Source organism: Chiloscyllium plagiosum, unplaced genomic scaffold (assembly GCF_037043375.1).
Source record: "Chiloscyllium plagiosum isolate Xiang-an unplaced genomic scaffold, Cpla_swu_hap1 HiC_scaffold_4, whole genome shotgun sequence".
NCBI lineage: Eukaryota > Metazoa > Chordata > Chondrichthyes > Orectolobiformes > Hemiscylliidae > Chiloscyllium > Chiloscyllium plagiosum.
Window position 1 is genome coordinate 76,962,550 of NW_028270142.1, and position 26,481 is coordinate 76,989,030.

Below are 26,481 nucleotides of genomic sequence, written 5' to 3' on the forward strand. Positions count from 1 at the left end.
CTCGGGCAACTGTCTGTGTGGAATGTGCATATTCTCCTTGAGTCTGCATGGGTTCCTTCAGCTGCTCTGGTTTCTTCCCATAGTCCAAAGATATGCAGGTCAGATGGATTGGCCATGTTAAATTTCCCATAGGGTCCAGGGATGTGCAGACTAGGTGGATTAGTCAGGGGAAATGCAGGGTTGCATGGATAGGATAGAGGGGTGGGTCTGGGTGGATGCTCTTCAGAGGGTCGGTGTGAACTTGATGGGCTGAATGGCCTACTTCCACACTATAGGGATTATGTTATTAAGCTATGATGATTCTCTGAGTGATTGGCATTGCTGAAACTGCATCCTGTTTCTTAAGAGGAGGATTAGCGAGGCTGGATTTGAAGGTGCAAGAGGATGGGTTCATTGGAGTCAGTGAGGCAGATTGTGGAGAGGTAGGGTATACTTCTGGAAAGCTGTAGAAACAGCCTTTTCTACTTTACTGGCCAACTGTTGATCACGGGAGGGCCCCAGCTCCTTCCCACAGATATGTCACCAAGGTTTGTACATGGGCCTTGCCAAAAGAAATGGTACCACCTGCCCCAGAAAAATTAATCAGTCACAATGAGTCCTTACTTTTCCACATTAAGACCTAAAATGGTCCAGCTGTAGGGAAGCCACCTTAGACCTATGCTACTCTTTAGTAAAATACTAATGAAAGCAGGTAGCCAGACGTGATGTCACCCATCATGCCATACAACTTTTTTCTCCTTCAAACCACTTCACCCATGAACCCACTCCTCAAGCACTGCAGGGGATTTAAAATTCTAGCATGACTGAAGTCAAATTTCTGCTTTTTTTCAGTAACACTATGATTAAGTTTAAGACTTTTGATCTAATTTTCACACCATTCTTTGTCTCAGTTAGTGAAACCAATAAATAACATTCCCCCAACATGTTTTTGCAGATTTCATAAAGAATCACAAGAACTTTTATCTAATTATATTACAAAATGCTCGGAAGTCAGATATTCCAATAAATCATATTTTTGTCCCATACGTTGCAACATGTTACCTGTCACAGTTGAAGACATATTCTAATCTATTATCACTCTCTTCTTTAATAACCACTTTGTCACAATACCAACGCTGAGATCTTTTATCATTTTCTGTGCGAAGTAGTAGCTTCTGTAGCTTACCCAAGGACACAGCTTCCAATTGGAAAAAAACACCCTTGAAGAATATAATATAAATATTTTAGGGATCTATCAATGAAGGTATACACAGTCAAAATTACAGGAATGTTTCAGAGTTAGTATTTTGTTCGAGATCAGATCTTGAACCATTAAAGATTCATCTGGAACAAAATGCCCATTTAACAAAAAAAGCGTGGATACAACAGCACTCCCAGGTAGCTTGAATAATGAAGGAAAAAGCCTAAAAAAAAATGTACCTGTGCAAGGTGAAGGAATATTAGAAGAGAATATACAGTGCTAGTATATAGATAGTGCTAGACATGTGTCATCTGGTACCAGCTACTCACAATCCATTACTAACAGTGAATGTCAAATCAGTGGCAACTTGAGATACCTCAGGAAATAGCCATGTTGATCTGGAGTTGTATTAAAGAAATGATTAAAGCGAAGTGAAAAAGACATACTGCCACAAATACTTCAGCTGTGAACAAATGGTTTCCAAAATACTTGTCATTCCATGCCACCGAAACGTATTGTGAATGGTTTGCTACCACTATTAGAACAAAATGCATTTCAGTGCAAGGGTCCCAGCTAGGGTATATGCTTTCATTCTAAGGCATCAAAATATGACACAACTTTGAATGCAAAGGTAGGATTGATGTCTGGATCTTCTAAATATTCCTCATTCAACAAAAATAAATATTTTTCATGCAAGATTAAATTGACTATTTTGATTCTTAAAATGGTCAAAAGATTAGTAGGAGAATTCATGATAGATGTCCTTATGACCTGAGGAGGTTGCTACTGCAATTGCCATACAGTTCTTCCAGTGCAAATGAGCATTCACCTAACTTAGCTATATTATAGGGATAGGATTGATAGCTTGATGTGCCAGGGTACAGGTGCTTTTGGCAGGACAGAGGTGGAGGAAAGAGGGGAGGTGTAATCGCAATTTTGATTAAGGGGAGTATCACAGTAGTCAGAGATGAAAGAACTGAGGGATCATCCAGTGAGGATTTGTGGGTGGAGCTAAGAAATAAGAAGGGCATGGTGACATTATTGGGGTTGTACTATAGGCCCACAAATAGTCAATGGAATAAATATGCAGGGAGATTGGGGAGATTTGCAGGAGCAGTATGGTTGTCATAGTAGGGGATTTTAATATTCCTAACATAAACTAGGACTACCTTCGCATTAAGGGCATAGATGGGGTGGAATTCATTAAGTGTGTTCAGAAAAGTTTCCTCAAGCAGTGTATAGAATATCCTACTCAGAAATGGGCAAAACTCTACCTACTTTTGGGAAATAGGGCAGGACAGGTGACTGAGACGACAGTGGGGAAGCAAGTTTAATTTTAAAATTGTTATGGAGAGGGAAAAAACTGGTTAACAACCACTTGATGAAGGAGCAGCACTCCAAAAACTAATACTTCCAAATAAACCTGTTGGCTATAACCTGGTGTTTTAACTTGATCCATAGATTCAAATTCTAAATTAAACAGGAGCTTGCAGGGGCTGATTGGAGTGGTTTGTTTGCAGACCAAGGGACTTCCGGGAAGTGGGAGGCCTTTAAAACTGTGATAGCTAGAGTTTCTATATATTCCTATGAGGGTGAAAGGTAAGGTTGGCAGGAATATGGAGCCCTGGATGACAAGAGAAACTGAGGCTTAGACAAGAAAAAAAGGAGGCATGCGTCATGTACAAGCAGCAAGGATCAAGGAAATCCCTGGAGGTTTATAGGGGATACAGGAGTGTACTGAAGAAGGAAATCGGGAGGGCTAAAATGGGGCATGAGATAGCTTTGGCTGAGAAGCATATGATGAATCCGAGAGATTCTTTAAGTATATTAAAGGAAAAAGAATAACTAGAGAGAGAGTAGGACCCCTGAAGGACCAAAGTGCAGATGCATATGTGTAATCACAAGAGATGAGTGAGGTCCTCAATGAATATTTCTCCTCTGGAGAAAGACATGAAGACTTGGGACCTTGGGCAAGTTAATGGTGATATCTTGGAGACAGTCCATATTACAGTAGAAGAGATGTTAGACATATTAGAATGTATGAAGGTGGATAAATCTGCTGGTCCTGATCAGATATATCCAAGAACCCTACAAGAGATTTGAGAAGAAATTAGGGGTGCCTTGGCTGATACGTTTGCATCATCATTAGCCACAGGTGAGGTCCCTGAAGATTGGACAGGAGTCAATGCTGTGCCCTTATTCAACAAAGGCTGCAAAGAAAGACCAAGAAACTATAGGCCAGTAAGCCTAACATCTACGGTAGGCAAGTTTCTTAAGAAGATTCTGAGGGATAAGATATACATGCATTTGGAAAGACAGGGTTTGATTAGGAGTAGTGAGCATGGCTTTGTGCATGGAAGATCATGTCTCACAAAAAGTTCTTTGATGAAGTAACCAGGAAGGTTGATGATGGCAGGATGGTAGATGTAGCCTACATGGATTTCACTAAGGCTTTGATAATTTTCCACATGATAAGCTGCTCTGGAAGGTTAGATCACATGGAATCCAGGGAGAGCTCGCAAACTGGATAAATAATTGGCTTGATGGTAGGAAGTAGAGGGTAATAGCGGATGGATGCATATTGGACTGGAAGCCTCTGACTGTGGTGTACCTCTGTGGTGGGTGATAAGCTCATTGTGCATTGATATCTATATCAATGATTTGGATGAGAATGTACAAGGCATGATTAGTAGGTTTGCAGATAACACTAAAATAGGCGGTATTGTGGACAGCGAGGACAGTATCATTTACAAAATACTGTGCAAGAACTGTAACAAACACTACGTTGGACAAACAGGCAAAAAACTAGCCACTAGGATACATAAACACCAACTATCCACAAAATAACATGACCCTCTCTCACTAATATCTTTACGTACACATAAGGAAGGACACCACTTCGACTAGGACAACACATTCATCCTAGGACAAGCCAAACAAAGACATGCACGAGAATTCCTAGAAGCATGGCATTCCAACCCTGAGAAAAAGAACAGGAAATGACATCACCAACCCAAAGAAACCCAAACATATAAATTGAAAGCAGGAATCATGAACAGTACTTCGCCTGGAGGCCCACTGAAGATGTTACCTAGTAGGGTGACAAAACGTTTGGAAATGAACCTTCCAGTTCAGCGAGAAAACCTATATCCAGAACTTCAATCTGAGCTACAAATCTTCTCAAAACAGTGAGGAAGGTTATCAGAAATTGCGGAAGGACCTTGATCAGCTGTGGAGGTGGGCCAAGGAATGGCAAAAGGAGTTTAATATAGATAAGTGTGAGATCTTGCGTTTTGCAAAGTCAAACCACAAGTCAAAGTAGGAGTTTCATGGTCTTCAGGAGTGAATTGGAATAGAGGGACCTTGGTGTTCAGGTGCACAATTCTCTGAAAGTGGAGTCAGGTAGACAGGGCAGTGAAGAAAGCTTTTGGCACACTGGCCTTCATCAGTTGGAATACTGTGTAAAAAAGTTGGGACACTATCTTGCAGTTTTACAGGACATTGGTGAGGCTGCACTTGGAGTATTGTGTTCAGTTTTGGTCATCTTGTTATAAAAAGGATGTTATTAAACTAGAAAAAATACAGAAGAAATTTACAAGGATGTTGACAGGACTCAAGGGACCGAGTTACAGGGAGAGGTTGGACAAGCTAGGAATTTTTTCTTTAGTGAGTAGGAGACTAAGGGAAGATCTTATAAAAGTGTAAGATCATAAGAGACATGGATAGGGTGAATGCACTTAGTCTTTTTCCTAGGTTTGGGGAATTGAGGAATTGTGGATGAGATAGCATCAGTTTAAGGTAAGAGGGTAAAGAATAAATGGGAACTTGAAGGACAACGTTTTACACCGAGAGTGGTACGCATGTGGATTGAGCTGCCAGTGGAAGTGGTTGAGACAGGTATATTATCATCACTTAAAAGGCATTTGGACAAATACATAAATAGGAAAGGTTTAGAAGGATATGGGCCAAGTGCAAGCAAATGGGGTTAGCGTGGATGGACATTTTGATTGGCATGGACAGTTTAGGCTGAAGGGCCTGTCTCCGTGCTATAGGACTCTGACTTTATTTTGCAAGCTGTGGGTGAAAGCAAGATATTGGTAAACAAAGTGCATGGGTTACAATATTTACATTGTTAATTTGTTAGGTCCCCAGGTTTTGTGCACTCACACCATACTCCTCAATTTTATACAATTATTACACAAGCTCAAATTAATATAGTAATATTGTTGCAATGTCCTCCATCAGAAATTGATTCTCTATGGTAATATTCCAAATATTGCAGAAGGGACAGTCAATGGGCAAGGATTTTCAGTTTGCATCAGTTAAGGTATCATTAGCACTTATTGATGCTCTCTGATCATCATTATTCTATTTTGTGTTTACTTTTGGTTTACTTCTTATGTTGTATCCATCACTTTCTGGAATCTAGGAAACAAAGATGATCAACTTCCAGAATAGAGATGGACACAACTAACCACAGTAATACAGATTTGGATTTCTCAGGAAACCTTAAATCAAATCATGCACAGTTGATGAAACAAAACTTCACTGAGGAGATCACCCTATCGGCAAATGAAGAAAACTGTGAGATCAGACAAGTAATAATTTACATGGCTTGGTGACTTTTGCGAAAATGGCACTGGAGTCCCGCTCACTATATTTGGCCACACCAAGGTTTTCACTACATGCATATGTGGGGGCAGTACAGGGCCTACTCATGCAAGCATAGTTCACAGAGGTGATATCACTATTAGGGCAGCACAGTGGCTCAGTGGTTAGCACTGCTTGCTCACAGCGTCAGGGATCTGGGTCTAATTCCAGCCTCGGGCAACTGTCTGTGTGGAGTTTCCTCCAGATACTTTGGTTTCCTCCCACAATCCAAAGGTGTGCAGGTTAGGTGAATTGGCCATCTTAAATTGCCCATAATGTTCAGGGATGTGTAGGTGAGGTGCATTAGTCAGGGATGAATATAGGTTGGGGAATGGGTCTGGGTAGGTTACTCTTTGAAGGGTCAGTATGGACTTACTGGACTGAAGGGCCTGTTTCCATACTGCAGGGATTCTAATTCAACAGTGTCGCTGCCTTCACTCAGAAGCAACTTTTGTCACTGAACATTCAGAAACATGACTTGTAGACATTACAAACTTGAGGAAGTGGTTTAAACTTTCACAGAAATCCATTATAATCATAGAACTCCTACAGTATGGAAGCAGGCCATTAAGCCCATTGAATCTATTTCCAAAGAGCATCCCATCCAGGCCCACTCACCCCTGCCCCCATCTCTATCGCTGTAACCCTGTATTTCCTATGGCTAACCCACCAGCCTGCACATCATTGTGGCACTATGGGCAATTTAACATGGCCAATCCACCTAACTTGCACATCTTCCATCTGTGGGAGGAAGCCAGAGCGCCTGGAAGAAACTCATGCAAACACAGGGAGAATGTGCAGACACACAGACCATAGCCCAAGGGTGGAATTGAACCCAGCTCCCTGGCACTATGAGGCAGCAGTGTTAACCACTGAGCACCATGCGACCCTTATCAGAGCTCTTTGGAGAAGATGGGTATTCTTTTCAACAGTTTTAAATTTTTTCACTGTGTCCCACAGACTTCAGGAAGTTAAATCACAGATGTGTGAATGATATCAAGGGTGTTGAAAGGGTGGGGCCTGCAGCATCCGTTGCCCAGATGTTTTGACTCTTCATACTTGGGAACTTATGGCAGGACGTTCAGTGACCTCAATAGGAGCAAGAATGTGCATCATGGCTTAGAAGCTGTAGAATAGTCAGGGCACTTTTACACAATTGCATCATAGAGGGGTGAGAGACCATAGGGAGGAGCAAAGGTCAAAAGTTGGCGACAGCACGTGTGACGCCAAGTAGATGAAGGAGGAGGATGAATGCAGCATAGAAGAGATTGACCATTGGATGTCAGCAGTATTCATTCATTTCTTGATAAGCTGGTTGCTTAGACCTTGTGAAAGAGGTGCAAGGTTAGAGTCATACAGATGTACAGCACAGAAACAGACCCTTCAGTCCAACTCGTCCATGCCGACCAGATATCCTAATTTAATCTAGTCCCATTTGCCAGCATTTGGCCCATACCCTTCTAAAACCTTCTTATTCATATACCCATCCAGATGCCTTTTAAATGCTGCAATTGTACCAGCCTCCACTATTTCCTCTGGCACCTCATTCCATACACGCACCACCCTCTGCATGAAAAAGTTATCCCTTAGGTCTCTTTTACATATTTCTCCTCTCACCCTAAACCTATGCCTCTAGTTCTGAACTTGCCCACCACAAGGAAAAGACTTTGTCTATTTATCCTATCCGTGCCCCTCATGATTATAGAAACCTCTATATGGTCACCCCTCAACCTCTGACGCTCCAGGGAAAACAGCCCCAGTCTATTCAGCCTCTTCCTATAGCTCAAACCCTGCAACCCTGGCAACATCCTTGTAAATCTTTACTGAACTCTTTCAAGTTTCAAAACATCCTTCTGATAAAAAAAAACTTGTGGTTAATGTGCACTCGTTTTGCCCTCTTAAATATGATACTTATTTTACATTGTTTTCTCAAATGGAAAAATTTAGCTTTTTAATATCACTTTACAAATTGTTTTAAATGGAAAAAACAATAAAGCTATATATCCTTTATCCTCTATTATGTTGAGTAAAGTAGACCCAGGAAGTACTCACAGCCTCAGCAGAAAGTACAATCCTCTTTAAGCTTTCTGGTTTCAAAGAAAATAGACCAGTATTTATTAGTTAAAATCTAAACTTAAGGATGGTCATTTTATTGAAAGTCAAATTCACACATCTATGACTGGTTCAGGCTTTACAGAAGATATAAATAATAGTTAGGGAGAGAATTCCTGTAGTAGATAAACCTGTGAAACCTTTCTATTGGAAATTCATATTTCATTTTAAACTCTGGCACCAGTCTGCTTATATCTATGTCTGCCAATGGTTGTCAAAGTCATAGTAGCTCTGAATCTCTTTCCAGGGCTCAGAATGAGGCCTCTGTGGAATATCATACACAACTGCACAGAGTTGTGTCAAGGTATTTACAGGTGTCCTCTTTGCTTGGTTGGAAAAGTTCATTAACTTCTGAGATGACATCACAAAAAGGAAGTTTATTAAATTAATAAGCCTTCTATGGGTGCTAGGGCTAGTGACTGTATCAAAGCTGTTATTAAGGTATCAAGTCATCAACATGTCACCTTCAAAAACAGAAAATCCTTCAACTCACGGAATGTGCAGATGGTATCTGATCACATCAAGCTTTCATGCATTTGTGCACACCACACTCTGGAAACTGCCAAGACTTATTTATCCAGAGGAAACTCAATTGCCTCAGCTTTTTCTAACACTAGCACAAAAATAATACTTACAAATGAATACAGTCAGTTTGGAATGTCATTTTGTGGTGTACAAGATGTGTCCGGTATGCATGATTCACAGATTTTATTGGATTTTCTCCTGGATACTGGTGGTTAGATTTTGGAGGATAGGAGATACCCTTTAAAAGAAGGGATGTCTGATGACCTTTTTAGGCACATAAATAATTCAAAAGTGCTACAACAGCCACATGCTGACCTGCAATACAATTAAGTATGTTATTGACATCTTGAAGATGCACCGCAAAATGACATTTCAAAATGACTATATTTATTTGCAAGTATCATTTATTTGCTGGTGTCAGAAAAAGCTGAGGCAATTGAAATTCCTCCAGATAAATAAATCATGGCAGTTTCCAGAGTACAGTGCACACAAGTCCATGAAAGCCTGATGTGATCACCTAGCACCTGTATATTCAGGGAGTGGAAGAATTTTCTGTTTATGAAGGTGGTATGTTGATAACTTGATATCTTAATAATAACGTGGATGCAGTCATTAGCCCTGGCACCACAGAAAGTGTACTAATTTCCAGAATAGTAGTCATGAATACCTCTACTATTACATTTATACTTTCTTAAATGAAAGAACTATTATTTAATCAATTTTACAAATAGAAGAAAACAAGGTCCATTTTGTCTGCTCAAAAGCTTACCTGTCCTTCTTTGAATTTGGTAGATTTGTCAAATTTGTACAGATAACGTAGTCCAGTGTCTCCTCTTTCTCCATAAATACAAAGGTAAATGGGAAGATAAGAATCCAATTTCTCCAACTGTCCAGTGTGAATACAAACTTGGTATTTTACCACTGTGAAATGCAACATAAGATTTATTAAATAAACAGAGAAATTCTGGAGAAACTCAGCCGTTCTGGCAGCATCATTGGCGAGAAATAGAGTTATCATTTTGAGTCCAATGGGACTTCTTCAATTTGGAACTACACACCGAAGAATACAGGGGATTTAGGAAATTCATAAAGAAGAGATATAGGGGTGCCTCTGTTAGTTAATTATAGCATTAGCACAATAGAGAATGATGATCTTAATTTGGGATATCAGGATGCAGAAACTGTTTAGACAGAGATGAGAGTAGATAAAAGAATTAAGTCAAATGTTGGAATGGTGTGTGGATGCCCCAACAGTAATCACACCTTACAATAGAAGAAAGGAAATAGAAAGACACAATGATAATCATAGGGGATTTTAATCTGAATATAATATAAATATCAGATGCGAAGATACCGCCCAGACAAATAGAACCACATACGATCCATATTGAAAACAACCAATGCTGGAGATCACAGCAGGTCAGACAGCATCCATGGAGAGAGACAGCAAGCTAATGTCTCATGTCTAGATGGCTCTTCATCAGAGCTGAAATGAAGTGTGGAAGGCATAGCATATTATCTGCTCACAAGTTAGCCTAGATGATGATTTCATAGAATATTTCTGGAATAATTTCTTCAAACACCATGTTCTGGAGCCAGTGGACAAGCTAAACATGAACAGGTAATAGGTAATGAGATAAGATTGATGAAGGTACCCCTCGAAAGCAGTGACCACAATCTGATCCAATTTTATATGGAGAGAGAGTGAGAGAGTGAAGGATGGTTCTATGACTATTTTATTAAACTTAAATAAGGGCAATTATGAGAATATGAAAGCAAAGCTTGCTAAAATGAATTGGCAAATTAGGTTGGATAGAGATATATTAACAGACATTGAAGAGGATATTTCAGAATACACAGAATAGACAAGAAACATTCCAAGTTGTGGTTAAATAGAAAGATTTATGATAGCAGCAAATTTAAAGAAAAAAATAACATATAATTGTACAAAGAAGAGAAGTGATAACTTAAGTGATATTATTGCAAGACTTGAAATCTAGAAATTCAGTTAAGTTTCTGGGGTCCTGGGTTTGAATCCTGCCAGAATGCAGATGCTCGATATAAATTCAATAAACATCTGAAATTAAGACTCTGTTGATGACCATGAAGGCACTGCCGAATGTCAGAAAAACCCAGCTGACTCACTAATGTCCTTTAGGGAAGGATATCTGCCATCCTCCTCTGGACTGGCCTAGATGTGGCTCCAGACCCACAGGAATGTGGTTACTCTCAACTATCCTTTGAAATGGCCTAGCAAGCTACTCAGGAGTATGAATTGCTATAAAGTTTCAACAAAGAAATGAAATCAGATGGGCCACTTGGCATCAATCTAAACACCAGAAATGACAATGTCAAAAACAGTCCTGACGACCCAGCAAAGCATTCTTGACAACATTAGGGTTAGTGCCAAAAGTAAGAGAGATTTCTTACAGATCAGTCAAGTAACAGCCTGATACAGTCATACTCCTGGAATCATACTTTATAGACAATGTCTCAGACACCACCATCACCATCCATGGATGTATCCTCTCCCTAAAAACAGGGCAGACCCAGTCGAGGTTGCATTATAGTATTATATAGTCAGGAGTAAGTCCTCAAAATTGACAATGGATCTTCTGACATTTCATAGCATCAGGTAAAACACAGGCAAGGAAATCTTGTGCTGATTATCACTTACCATTTTCCACTGAACAAGTACTGAGGGTGGCATGGTCACTTGTACTCTGGGCGGGGGATTTCAATATCCACCAATAAGTGCTCACAACAGCAGTGCTACTGATCTATGGGTTCTAAAATACGTAACAGCAGGACTGATTTGCATTGGGAGTGAGACAAATAACAAGAGGGAAAAACAAAGTTGATCTCATCTTCATCAATCTGTCTGCTGTAGATGCACCTGCCCATGACAGGATTGGTAATAGTGACCACTGCACATTTCTTGTGAAGATGAAGTCTCATGAATAGCTTACCTCCTGAGTTCTCAAAGCCTGCTCGTTATGAGTCTGAAGGACACTCTCCACGTGTCTGGCTGAGTACAGCTTCAATAACACTCAAGAGACTTGACACTATTTGCGATAAAGTAGCCTGCTTCATTGGCACCATATTCACAAACAATAAACTGATGCTATGTTACAGCAGTGTGTACTATCTATAAGATGTGTTGCAACCTGGGGACAGCTTGATGGGACAGTGGTTAGCATGGCTGCCTCACAGCACCAGGGACCCAGGTTCAATTCCAGCCTTGGAGTTTACACATTTTCCCTGTGTCTGCGTGGGTTTCCTCCGGATGCTCTGGTTCCCTCCCACAAACCAAAAGATGCATAGGTTAGGTGAATTGAATGTGCTAAATTGCCCATAGTGTTCATGGATATACAGGTTAGGTGCATGAGTTAGAACATAGAACATAGAAGAATACAGCGCAGTACAGGCCCTTTGGCCCTCGATGTTGCGCCGATCCAAGCCCACCTAACCTATACTAACCCACTATCCTCCATATACCTATCCAATGCCCGCTTAAATGCCCATAAAGAGGGAGAGTCCACCACTGCTACTGGCAGGGCATTCCATGAACTTACGACTCGCTGAGTGAAGAACCTACCCCTAACTTCAGTCCTATATCTACCCCCCCTTAATTTAAAGCTATGCCCCCTTGTAATACCCGACTCCATACGCGGGAAAAGGTTCACACTGTCAACCCTATCTAACCCCCTAATCATCTTGTACACCTCAATCAAGTCACCCCTAAACCTTCTTTTCTCTAATGAAAACAGCCCCAAGTGTCTCAGTCTTTCCTCATACGATCTTCCTTCCATACCAGGCAACATCCTGGTAAACCTCCTCTGCACCCGTTCCAGTGCCTCCACATCCTTCCTATAGTATGGCGACCAAAACTGCACACAATATTCCAGATGCGGCCGCACCAGAGTCTTATACAACTGCATCATGACCTCAGGACTCCGGAACTCAATTCCTCTACCAATAAAAGCCAGTACGCCATATGCCTTCCTCACCGCACTATTTACCTGGGTGGCAACTTTCAGAGATCTGTGTACATGGACACCAAGATCCCTCTGCTCATCCACACTACCAAGTATCCGACCATTAGCCCAGTACCCCATCTTTTTGTTATTCTTCCCAAAGTGAATCACCTCACACTTAGCTACATTGAATTCCATTTGCCACCTTTCTGCCCAGCTCTGCAGCTTCTCTATATCCTGCTGTAACCTGCCACATCCTTCCTCACTGTCAACAACTCCTCCGACTTTCGTATCATCCGCAAACTTGCTCACCCAACCTTCTAACCCCTCTTCCAGGTCATTTATAAAAATGACAAACAGCAATGGTCCCAAAACAGATCCTTGCGGAACACCGCTAGTGACGGCACTCCATGAAGAAACTTTGCCATCAACTACTACCCTCTGTCTTCTTCCATCCAGCCAATTCCTAATCCAAACCTCCAACTCACCCTCAATGCCATATCTCCGTATTTTCTGCAGTAGCCTACCATGGGGAACCTTATCAAACGCCTTACTAAAATCCATATATACCACATCTACCGCTTTCCCCTCATCAACCTCCTTCGTCACCTTTTCAAAGAATTCAATAAGGTTTGTGAGGCACGACCTGCCCTTCACAAAACCATGCTGACTATCCTTGATCACATTATTCCTATCCAGATGTGCATAAATCCTATCCCTTACAATTCTCTCTAAGACTTTGCCCACAACAGAAGTGAGACTCACCGGCCTATAGTTACTAGGGTTATCCCTACTCCCCTTTTTGAACAAGGGAACCACATTTGCTATCCTCCAGTCTTCTGGCACTACTCCTGTAGACAAAGAGGACATAAAAATCAAGGCCAATGGCTCTGCAATCTCCTCCCTTGCTTCCCAGAGAATCCTAGGATAAATGCCATCAGGCCCAGGGGACTTATCTATTTTCACCTTTTCCAGGATTTCCAACACCTCTTCTCTACATACCTCAAAGCCATCCATTCTACTTATTTGTGACTCAGTATTCACATCGACGACAATGCCCTGTTCCTGAGTAAATACTGAAGAAAAGTATTCATTCAGTGTCTCCCCAATCTCTTCCGCCTCCACACGCAACTTCCCACTACTATCCTTGACTGGACCTATTCCTACCCTAGTCATTCTTTTATTCCTAACATACCTATAGAAAGCCTTAGGGTTTTCCCTAATCCTACCGACTAAGGACCTTTCATGTCCCCTCCTTGCTGCTCTTAGCTCTCTCTTCAGGTCCTTCCTGGCTACCCTATAACTCTCAATCGCCCCAATTGAACCTTCACGTCTCATCTTGAGATAGGCCGCCCTCTTCCATTTAACAAGGGATTCCAATTCCTTATTAAACCACGGCTCCCTCGCACGACCCTTTCCTCCCTGCCTGACAGGTACATAATTATCAAGGACACTCAATAGTTGCTCCTTGAACAAGCTCCACATATCATTTACACTCTTGCCTTGGAGTCTACTTTTCCAAGCCACACATCCTAAGTCATGCCTCACCGCATCATAATTTCCCTGACCCCAGCTATAACTCTTGCCCTGTAGTACACACTTATCCCTCTCCATCACGAGAGTAAAAATCACCGAATTATGGTCACTATCCCCAAAGTGCTCACCTACCTCTAATTCTAACACCTGGCCTGGTTCGTTACCCAGAACCAAATCCAGTATGGCCTCACCTCTTGTTGGCCTGTCTACATATTGTGTCAGGAAACTCTCCTGCACACATTGAACAAACACTGACCCATCTAACGAACTTGAGCTATAGCTTTCCCAATCAATATCAGGAAAGTTAAAGTCCCCCATAACAACCACCCTATTACTGTCACTCATCTCCTGAATCACCTTCCCTATCCTTTCTTCAATGATTCTAGGACTATTAGGAGGCCTGTAAAAGACTCCTAACAGGGTGACCTCACCTTTCCTATTCCTAACCTCAGCCCAAACTACCTCAGATGGCAAGTCCTCATCCATCGTCCTTTCCACCACTGTAATACTATCTTTGACAAGCAATGCCACACCTCCCCCTCTTTAACCCCCACCTCTGACCCTACTAAAACATTTAAATCCTGGAACCTGCAACAGCCAATCCTGTCCCTGTTCTAGCCATGTCTCCGTAATAGCCACAACATCGAAGTCCCAGGTACCAACCCACGCTGCAAGTTCACCTACCTTATTTCGTATACTTCTTGCATTGAAGTATACACACTTCAAGCCACTTTCCTGTTTACAGACACCCTCCTTGGAAATTGATGCCATGTTCCTAACCTCCCTACACTCCAGGCCCTGCACCCTGAAGCTACAATCTGGGTTCCCATGCCCCTGCAGAGTTAGTTTAAACCCCCCCCAAGAGCACTAGCAAACCTCCCCCCAAGGATACTGGTGCCCCTCAGGTTCAGGTGTAGACCATCCTGTTTATAGAGGTCCCACCGTCCCCAGAAAGAACCCCAGTTATCCAAAAACCGGAATCCCTCCCTCCTGCACTATCCCTGTAGCCACGCATTTAAGTGTTCTCTTTCCCTATTCCTCGAATCTCTATCACGTGGCACGGGTAACAAACCAGAGACAACAACTCTGTTCGTTCTAACTCTGAGCTTCCAACCTAGCTCCCTGAAAGCCTGTCTAACATCCTCGGCACTCCTCCTACCTATGTCGTTGGTGCCAATATGGACCACGACTTCGGGCTGCTCCCCCTCCCCCTCCAGGACCCGGAAAACACGATCAGAGACATCACGTACCCTTGCACCTGGGAGGCAACATACCAAACGTGAGTCTCTCTCGTTCCCACAAAACCGCCTATCTGTGCCCCGAACTATCGAGTCCCCAATTACTACTGCTCTGCTCTTCTTCACCCTTCCCTTCTGAGTAACGGGGACAGGCTCCGTGCCAGAGACCTGAGCCCCGTTACTTACCCCTGGTAAGTCATCCCCCCCACAAGTATCCAAAACGGTATACTTGTTCTTGAGGGGAACGGCCGCAGGGGGTCCCTGCACTGGCTGCTTCCTCCCAGTCCCCCTCACTGTCACCCATCTATCTGCCATCTTTGGAGTTACTACTTCCCTATAACTCTGATCTATGACCCCCTCTGCCTCCCGAATGATCCGAAGTTCATCCAACTCCAGCTCCAGTTCCCTAACACGGTCTTGGAGGAGCTGGAGATGGGTGCACTTCCTGCAAGTGTAATCGGCAGGGATAGTTAGGGATAAATGTAGGGGAATGAGTCTGGGTGGGATATTCTTTGGAGGGCCGGAGTGGACTTGTTGGGCTAAATGGCCTGTTTCTACACTGTAAGGATTCTAATTCTCAATTTGCCAAAGATCCTTATAGCACAACTTCCAAATCTAAACCACATCCATTTGGAAGGACAATAGCAGCAGATATGTGGGAATACCACCTCCCAGCCACTTACCATCTTAGCTGGAAAATATATGCACCATTGCTGGGGTAAAATCTTGGAATCCCTTCCCAAATAGACTTATGAGTCGACCTACAGCAAATGGACTGGAGCATTCCAAGACTGCACCACCTTCTCAAGGGCAACTAGGCATGGCCAATAAAAGTTGGCTAGCCAGCGATGCCCATGTTCCACCAGTGAAGTAAAAAGAAACATAGGTGGCAGATCAGAAGACCGGAGGGAATATGACAACCAAAAAAGAATGGTTAATAAACTAATAAGGAGAGAAAAAATAAAACTCTAATCATAAGTATAAAAATAGATAGAAAGAGTTTCTATATATATATATTTAAAACAGAAAAGTTAACAAACTAAATATTGGTGCTATGTATACAATCAGTGAAGAGTACTGATAATGGAAATTTAAAAAGATAGAATCGTACAAAACAGAAACAAATCCTTTGTTCCAACCAATCCATGCCAACCATAATCACAAACTAAACTAGTCCTCTCTGCCTGTAGTTGGTACATATCACTCCAAACATTTCTCATTCATGTGCTTATCCAAATAAGACCATAAGACCATAAGACATAAGAGTGGAAGTAAGGCCATTCGGCCCATCGGAGTCCACTCCGTCATTCAATCATGGCTGATGGGCATTTTAACTCCACTTACCCGCCTTTTTCAAATTGACAAGATGTAATAAGTGACATGCTACAGGGGACAGTGCTGGGGCCTCAACTGTTTACAATTTACATTGGTGACTTGGATGAAAGGATGGATTTAGAGTATATTTGTCAAATTTGGTGATGACACAAAACCAAGTAGGAAAGTTGTGTAAAGGAAAGAAAAAGGGTACAAAAAGATAGCAATAGATGAAGTGAGTAGTCAAAGATCTGGCAAATGGAGCATAATGTGGGGAAATTGTCAATTGTGGAAGAAAGAATTTCAAAATAAGCATATTAGCTAAATGGTGAGATATTGCAGAGCACTCTGTGATCAAGTGTTTGAATCACAAAATGCTAATATGCAGCTACAGCAAGTAATGAAGAAAGCTAATGTAATGGCATAATTTATTGTAAGGAGAATTGAATGTAATAGGTAGGGACAATATGCCATAGAAAGGTTTAGAGATTGGATAAGAACATGATAGATGGAAGTTAATGTTGAAAACTGAGAGGTTATCCACATTGGTAGAAGAACAGATATACATAGTATTTCTTATGTGGTGACAGGTTGGAAAGTGTAGATTGCAAAGAGACTTTGTCAATAAGTCACTGGAGGCCAACAGGCAGGTCAAAATTATTGGGACAGTTAATGAAATGTTAAACTTTATCATAAGGCAATTTGAGAACAGAAGTAGTAAAGTCTTGTTTCAATTTTATAGAATATTGGTTAGACTGCACCTGGGGTATTGTGCATGGTTTTTGTCACCTTACCTTAGGAAAGATATTATTGTCGTAGAGAGAATGCAATGAACATTCACCAGACTTGTTCACAAGATGGTGCCATTATCCTAGGAAGATCTCATACTGGGCCTATATTCTCAAGAATTTTAAAAAATGAGAGGTGATCGCAACTTCTATTTTTGTTTGTGAATGTTTTACCTTCCTTTTGTAAAACTGGCCACTACAGAATTGCCAATTTTTCAGCTGTAGTTAACTTGCATTTCTAAACTTGAAGAATATGCTGTACAGCCTGGTTATTAAAGGAAATAACCTAAAGAAAAAATTTAAATATAGTCCAGACAGAAACTGCAAGAAGAAACTATGGTAATGGTAATGATAGGTTTGGAATCCAACAGTATTTAGAATGTCATGTTACTTGAATCACGATTTCCTGATATGAGATCATTTTACAGATGCAAATAGTGAAGTTGTCCTTCACTAAAGTAAGTCTAAATGTGCAGCTAGAGAAGGTGCAGCCAAAGGAAGCAACCATTTCTCGGGTTGAGAACCCTCTTATTTAGTTCAATGTGCACTGTGCATGAGAAACGACAGATTAATATGTTAACATATGTGGCTACATCCATGTAGCAATAGAAAACAAGTTCAATGGTCTGAAAAAATGTGCTAGAGCTGTTTTGAGAACAGCAAGTAAATGGTCTAACAGAATGAAAGTGTATCATATTTTAGGTTTTATTATGACAAGGTTTTAATGATGGCAGACATCTAGCAATTAAGCATTCATGAGTAACCTGGTGAAATATATTCATTAGGTGAGTCTTTCATTCCACCACAGCACAGACCATGCTGGACTACAGATCAGATTAATGCAGTGTATGTGAGATACCTCAGCAGTAACAATCATGCCTTTATTTTGTTGCAGTCATCTAGGCCAGGACAAGTTCTAAAAGGTTAGTTCCTATTCATCAAACATGTTGAAAATTGGCTTTTGCTGTCAGAGATTTCAGTTATTGAAAAGATTTACCAAAGTCTATATACCCAACAGGTTATTTTTACAGGGTCTTAATGCTTCAGTTTGTGGTACCCTGCTGCCACAACGGAGATGTGCTTCCTTTGGACTGACATGGTTGCTCCACCCACAACTGGACTTTCTGGCCTTTCCATTAAGGATGGTTCAGTTTTTTTCTACTGTTACTTTCTAATTTCCCTTAAAGATATTTCCATCATCAATCCCTCTAGTGTAAGACCTAAAACAACTTTTATTAAGGTAAGACATGGGAGCAGAATTTATTCTGCAATTCAATCAGATCATGGCTGGTGAAGACGTAACCCAAAACACACACATCATTCAAGAACTCTGTTTAACAATAAAAAAAATCCAAATTTTGCACTTGAATAGAAAAGATCTGAACAGATGTGTGTGATGGCATTATTAGTTGCAAGTATGAGTCTTTATACTATTATAATGTGCTCAACTTTTAAACTCACATTTCACAGAAGCACAGCTGTAGGGAGTTCAGAAAGTTTTAAAAGAGATTTTAAAGCAATTGCAGCCATCCCATTAAAATAATCCTTCCTGATTTCCCAACCAACTAGTGGCTGCAGATGTGATTTAGGCATGAATGATGGAATTTCAAATCTAGTAGATAAAGTAACAATCCAATGTTGCAGGTTGAAGGGGTTGGTGTTAGCAATAAGAAAATTGGAAGTGTCAAAATTGAGTCCACAAGCTCTCAGGCTTCTGATCATGTCATTAACACTGCCCTGGATGTGCTACTGAGAAGAAAAATATCTTCCAAAGTAAATGAAGGAAGAAACCATAAGCTGAAACACAGACGGCAGGGGTGTTGCAGAGAAGGCCAGAAACAGGAGTGTTGCTCTGAGTTCTTTATAAGATGCATTTCATTAATCAATCCGGATCAGGAAAGATGAATATAATGACAAATGACTTTTAGTACTCACGATCCTATTCCATTCTCTGCAATCTCATCTCAATAACTTCTCACACCTACTTGCATGTCCATCAATTCTTCTCTTTCAATAGACTTCCTCACACTGCAATCTAACAATTCAACACTGCCACTTGTCATCATCATCTTCACATAGTTTCATGTATCTTCCCCATGACTGTCATCCTCAGCAATCTACTGGGTAAAATGGTAAAAGGACCTTTTGTTTAGCGAATTCTGTAGACATCATGTGAAAAAGGAGCGAACCAGAGGAAGCCTACTCATAGACTGGATAGTTAAAAGCTGCAGCATTGTGTTTATGTGTAGCCAGCTTATTCTTTCTTTCTTCTTCAGATTTTCCTTCTGGAAGTGAAGAGTTGCAGTAGATTGCACATCATAGCTGATCACTTGGTAAATAAATATTAACTACAAAAATGCAGGATTAAATACTGATCCTTTTCAGAACTATTACGTTTGGTTAATATGCACTTGTTTCAGGTAAAACATCCTTGCTTTTCAGAAATTTCAGTTTTATTAATTAACTTCAATGGAAATCATTGAAGGTTTCGCATTCTTGGCTATCACAAATGGATAGATAGGAAATTCCTTGCTACCTGTGACATAATTAAATAAAAGCCATCCGCAAATTAATAACCATTGCAATTATAGAATTAATATATAGAATCACTGCAGCATGGAAACAGGCCCTCCGGCCCAACAAATCCACATCAACTCTCTGAAAAGTAGCTCACCTAGACCCATTCCCCTACATTTAGCCCAGACTAATACACCTAATCTACACATCCCTGAGTACTATGGACAATTTAGCATGGCAAATTCTTCTAACCTGCATATTTTTGGATTGAGGAAGGAAACTGGAGCATCCAAAAAAAACCCATGCAGATACAGGGAGAATGTGCAAACTCCACATAGACAGTCGTCCGAGGCAGGATTCGAACCCGGGTCTCTAGCGCTTTGAGGCAACAGTGCTAACAGAGCCACCATGCTGCTCTTATTATAAACATAACAATAACTTGCAACTTTTCTTTTTAATCTTGCTAAGACAAATATTTATTTATGTATTCCATCTTTCCAGACTTTCACATGTGCAGCTGAAGCTACTGGAGATGACTAATGACAAATCCTCAAATGAACAAATTTCTTTACAGGTGCACTGCAACAGAACTGCTACTGAGTGCATTCCAGGTCAGACAATCTCAAGTCAGTGAGCCCATTAGTCAGATATTTGGGTTTTCACCAAGTGCTCCAGACTTCACCACTGAGTAAGAGTAGATGTCAGTTACAAGGGCAGGCGATAAGCATCTATGTTGGATTACGCACATTTCTCCAAGCTTATCTCAGCTAAGAGCCCCATCTCTTCAAACAGAGAATACAATGGGGAAAGGAGAAAGTACATCAACAATTAGTGTAAGCTACACGTAGTCACATCATGACTGTACACAGTACAGTGGCACAGGTCGTCTCTGTCCTGTCTCACCAGAAGTACAGATCCAGCAGAGGTGGCAGCATTATGGTATTCAGTCAGGAAGGAAATTAATTAAGAGTCTTCAACATTAAATCTGAAGTCTCACGGTATCGGGTCAAACATGGGCAAGGAAACCTCCTGCTTAATATCACATACTATTCTCCTACCTCCCAAAAAAACCCCAATCTCTCCATGGGAAAATCAATGCTCCTCCATGTTGAAGAGCACTTGCAGGAAACAGGGGTAGCAAGTGCATAGAATGGATGCTCACCACGAATTATGGTTGGGTAGAACCACTATTGACTGAGCTGGTTGAGCCCTAAAGGATATTGCTGCTTCAATTAGTTGAAGGTCTTGAGAGAACCAATAGGGAAAATATATATGACGTCATCCTCAATCTGCCTGTTACAGGCGCACCTGTCCATTACTGTATCAATAAAAGTGATCACCAGGGGATCTTAAAATTGAGGTCTCAACCGGATGAGTCCACAACCAGGTATGTCCACATACAAAGAGTGTGACAGTCCAAACTAGCAAGTTATCATCCCATCAGTCTACTCTCAAAGCATCAGTAAAGTGATAGAAGGGGTCATCAACAGTGCTACCAAGCAGCACTCAGCAATAAGCTGTGCAATGATGCCCAGTTTGAGTTATGCTGAAGTTATATCTCCTCACCTCATTACAGCCTTGGTTCAAACATGGAGAAAACAGCTGAATTCCAGAGGTGAGTGAATGCTCTGTACTAAGGGATACATTTGATTGGGTGTAACGTCGAGAATCCCTAGCAAAACCAAGTCGATGGAAATTGGGGGAAAACTGCCCTGCCACAAAGAATTATGATTGGAGGTCAGTCACCTCAGCACCAGGATATAGCTGTAGGAATCCCTCAGGGTAGTGTCCTCAGCCCAATTATCTTCAGCTGCTTCAATGACCTACTCAGTATCTTTAAGGTTTGAAATGGAAATGTTCACTGATGATTGTACAAAGCAGTCCATTTCAAAATGCAGATCTGGGTAATATCCAGGTTTAGAATAACAATTGGCAAGTAACATTGACGCCATATAAATGTACCTTTAAACAAAACTGAAACAGCAACGGTAACCTTATTTTCCTTTATCTCTGTTCCTTGATCCAACCTTTGTATTGCCTCTTTCCACTGTTGTCCTGATCTCAAATTGCTCTGTGACTTTTGATTGTCCCAAATTGCTTCAGTTTACCTAAATATCTAAAGTTTTCTTTTTAGTTTTTGTTCTAACTTTAGTTTTCCCAAGAACCTTAAGTTTTTGTTTCTCTTTCAGCTAAAGCCAGATTCAAAATTGCAGATTCCATCACGATGTTAACATTGCTCGTTGGAATCGGTTAATTCATTGGGATGGATGGATGGTAAGTAAAGTGATGCTAATAGCGCATGTTCAATTCCTGTACCACCCAAGGCCATCATGAAGTGACCTCATAATCAACTTTACACCTTGCCTGACCCTCAGGTGAAATCACTATCATTTATCTCTCTCCAACAAGAGCACAGTCTTAAAGTACTCTTTGACTGTGGTGATAATGTTTTTAAAAATCACTCACTGAATAATTTATATAAGGCATTCAACAACCAATCTCTCTCAAGTGTTTTGGGTGCATGCAGCCGAATGTGGAGAGAAACTTAGAAGTCAATAGACAGGAACAAGTTGCCCAAAATACTGTTAGTTTTCTCAAATCTGATCCAATTGTCATGTGCAAACACATATTGTACTATGTTCCATTTCAGTCCATCGTTTAAGAGAAAAGAATAATGATACTAGTAAGAAAGATTTTACATCAAGATTTAATTATTAAGCAACTGGATAGTAAAAACATATAATAAATTCATATTTGTCTGTCATTCCATGCAATGGGCATTAAAATGGTTATGATTCTAAGTTTAAATTCTCATTAGATGTGTGAAATTTCAAAAAATTGAAATTCTCAAACAGCTAATATTTTCATTAGCTGGCAAAACACTGTTAACTAGTTCAATGGGAATTACCATACCTGGATAGACTGGCTGCCCATCACTTTCTCTTATAAGAGGAAATTCACGCACAACATCTCCATCATCATGTTCTGTCGATAACCATCGATCTGCATTAAAGTTCAAAATCTTTCCGCTATTTACACATTTCATCAATACCTGGAATAAAAATGTATCTCAATGGATATATTTAAATATAAAATTCATCCTGCATTTAACAACATGACATGACTTTTCTAATATTGTACCAATTGGTAGCTGTGGAATTCCAGTCCTGTGCTCACCAGCTGTAATTTCTTTATCATTCATGTAAATAATATGAATTACAGAAATGGTATTTCTACCAAGACTTATCTTTCTAAGAATTACCATAGGCTCCAAATATTTAGGGGTGGGGGAGGACAAAACTGAGTTTGATTGCAGAGGCATAGTGGAAATGTTGAATAAGTTGAGGTCTTACTAAATTTAATATTAATATTTGATTGTAAATTCTTGCTCAATTTTAGCATCCTGAAGCTGGCCAGGTTCACAGGTATCTGCTTGAAAGTGTGAAAGTAATAAAAGATCATTGCTGGAGACTGCTTGGATCATCACAGGTTGGTGAAGGAGATCAGCAACTGAAGAGAAGGGAATATAGAAGCTTCTTATGTTTCAAATAAATGGATCAGCCAATTGTTAATGCATAAGCAGTACTATAAATGTGCATGCACAAAAATAATTTGTAAATTTTGAACTGATTTAGAAACTAAATGTAACAAAGTTTGAGAGAAGATTTGTAGCTCGGGTGCTCGTTGTTGTGGTTCTGTTCGCCGAGCTGGAAGTTTTTGTTGCAAACGTTTCATCCCCTGGCTAGGCGACATCATCAGTGCTTGGGAGCCTCCTGCGAAGCGCTTCTTTGATGTTTCCTCCGGTGTTTATAGTGGTCTGTCTCTGCCACTTCTGGTTGTCAGTTTCAGCTGTCCGCTGTAGTGGTTGGTATATTGGGTCCAGGTCGATGTGTTTGTTGATGGAGTTTGTGGATGAATGCCATGCCTCTAGGAATTCCCTGATCAGTGGTGCTGGAAGAGCACAGCAATTCAGGCAGCATCCGAGGAAAGGCAAAATGGACGTTTCGGGCAAAAGCCCTTCATGAAGGGCTTTTGCCCGAAACGTCGATTTTGCCTGTCCTCGGATGCTGCCTGAATTGCTGTGCTCTTCCAGCACCACTGATCCAGAATCTGGTTTCCAGCATCTGCAGTCATTGTTTTTACCTCTAGGAATTCCCTGGCTGTTCTCTGTCTGACTTGCCCTATGATAGTAGTGTTGTCCCAGTCGAATTCATGTTGCTTGTTGTCTGCGTGTGTGGCTACTAAGGATAGCTGGTCGTGTCGTTTCGTGGCTAGTTGATGTTCATGTATGCGGATTGTTAGCTGTTTTCCTGTTTGTCCTATATAGTGTTTTGTGCAGTCCTTGCATGGTATTTTGTACACTACATTAGTTTTGCTCATGTTGGGTATCGGGTCCTTCGTTCTGGTGAGGCAGAACAACAACAACATCCAACATGAGCAAAACTAATGTAGTGTACAAAATACCATGCAAGGATTGCACAAAACACTATATAGGACAAACAGGAAGACAGCTAACAATCCGCATACATGAACATCAACTAGCCACGAAACGACACGACCAGCTATCCTTAGTAGCCACACACGCAGACAACAAGCAACATGAATTTGACTGGGACAACACTACTATCATAGGGCAAGCCAGACAGAGAACAGCCAGGGAACTTCTAGAGGCATGGCATTCATCCACAAACTCCATCAACAAACACATCGACCTGGACCCAATATACCAACCACTACAGCGGACAGCTGAAACTGACAACCAGAAGCGGCAGGGACAGACCACTATAAACACCGGAGGAAACATCAAAGAAGCGCTTCGCAGGAGACTCCCAAGCACTGATGATGTCGCCTAGCCAGGGGACGAAACGTTTGCAACAAAAACTTCCAGCTCGGCGAACAGAACCACAACAACTAAATGTAACATTTCTTGAAATGTCAAAAGGTAACATTACCCAAACATAGAAGAAATGAAACAGAATAATGTATTCTTATGATACGTATAATGGTACAGAAGGAGGTCAATTTGCCCATCATGTCTGCACCTGGGCATTTTGAGTGTTTGCTTTTTTCTCCTAACCCTGAACATTATTTATAGTTAAATAATCATCTAATGTATCCTTGATTGCCTCGATTGAATATGCCTCCACTATACTGATCGACTGTGCAATCCAGACCCTGACCAGTCGCTGTGAGATTTTGGTTTTCCTCATATCACATTGTTTCTTTTGCAAATCACAAAAATCATGCCTTCTGTTCTTGATTCTTTTATGGCTGGGAACAGTTTCTTCCAATTTACTCTGTTCAAACCCTTGATGCTTTGAAATATTGTATCAAATCTCCTCTTAGCCTTGTAAATATCTTCTGCACTCTCTCCAATATATTCACATTCTTCTTAGATGCAGCACCCAGAAGACCTGTCTACGATACTCCAGGTCAGGTTTAATAAGTGTCCTATATACTCATCAAAATCTCCCTAACTTGTACGATGTCTCTATCAATAAAGCCTAGCATACTATACGTTTTGTTCACAGTTCTTTCTGCCTGTCTTGCCATCTTTAGTGACTTAGTACATAGATATCTATCTCTCTCCTCTTGTATAACCCATAAAATAGTGTGCTTTATTTTATGCCATCACCATTATCTTTATACAAAAGCGAATCGCTTTACACTTCTCGACAGTGAACGCTATCTTCCAACTACCTGCCCAGTCCACCAACTCATCAGCATCCTTTTAAGGTTCTACACTGCCTTCCTCACAGATTCTAATTCTCCAAAGCTACGTGTCATCAGCAAAGTTTGAAACTGTCAGCTGCACAGGAAGATCTAGATCATTTATATATGTATAGATCAAGAAAAGCATGGGATTGTAATATTGAAGAACCGTGAAAATCCATTATAAACCTTCCTCCAGCCTGAAAAATACCCATTAATGATTACCCTTTATTTCAAACCCCTCGTGTAAATTTTGCATCCATATCGTAACTATGTTTTTGAATCCGTGGCCAGTAACTTCCCCAAATCTGTTGTGTGCCTTCCTCCTATACAATTTTCCAGCCATGTATCCAGCTGTCTTTCAAATTCTGTACTCACTTAATCATGGTACCCAAAGCAATTAAGGGATTTCTTGCTTAGAGATGCTGTTAGCTAATTTTTGACCTAGCTTCCAAAATTCTTTTGGATGTAAGTTTGCTCGCTGAGCTTGGAGGTTCATTTCCAGACGTTTCATTACCTTACTAGGTAACATCTTCAGTGGGCCTCATGTAAAGCAATGCCTGTTTGTCCAATGTAGTGTTTGTTAATAGCCACCAGGATACATGAACACCAACTAGCCACAAAATGATATGACTCTCTCTCACTAGCATCCTCACATATGGATGAGGAAGGACACCACTTCGATTGGGACAACACATCCATCCTAGACCAAGCCAAACAAAGACATGCACGAGAATTCCTAGAAGCATAGCATTCTAACCAGAACTCTATCAACAAACACATCGAGTACCCGCTGAGAACAGGAATAGGAAGTGACTTCATCACAGGAAATAATCACAGGAAATGACATCACCAACCCAAAGAAACCCAAACATATAAATAGGAAGCAGGAATTTTCAGCATTGCTTTGCCTGAGGCCTACTGAAGATATT

General features: G+C 40.9%; 1 protein-coding gene across 7 annotated transcripts in view; it reads right to left on the bottom strand.

Moving 5' to 3' along the window:
* The window catches only part of LOC122549101 (lipoxygenase homology domain-containing protein 1-like), a 326,386-nt gene that overhangs the window by 103,681 nt on the left and 196,224 nt on the right, over positions 1 to 26,481 (bottom strand). For all 7 annotated transcript variants that reach the window (XR_015756989.1, XM_087986387.1, XM_087986386.1 and 4 more), the window contains 3 exons: positions 22,751 to 22,889; positions 9,237 to 9,388; positions 1,042 to 1,199 (listed from right to left, as the gene is read on the bottom strand). Coding sequence is in view for 6 of the 7 variants with exons in the window: in XM_087986387.1 (XP_087842513.1) it covers positions 1,042 to 1,199; positions 9,237 to 9,388; positions 22,751 to 22,889 (449 nt within the window). In the remaining variant the exon portion in view is untranslated. The remainder of the gene's footprint in view (positions 1 to 1,041; positions 1,200 to 9,236; positions 9,389 to 22,750; positions 22,890 to 26,481) is intronic.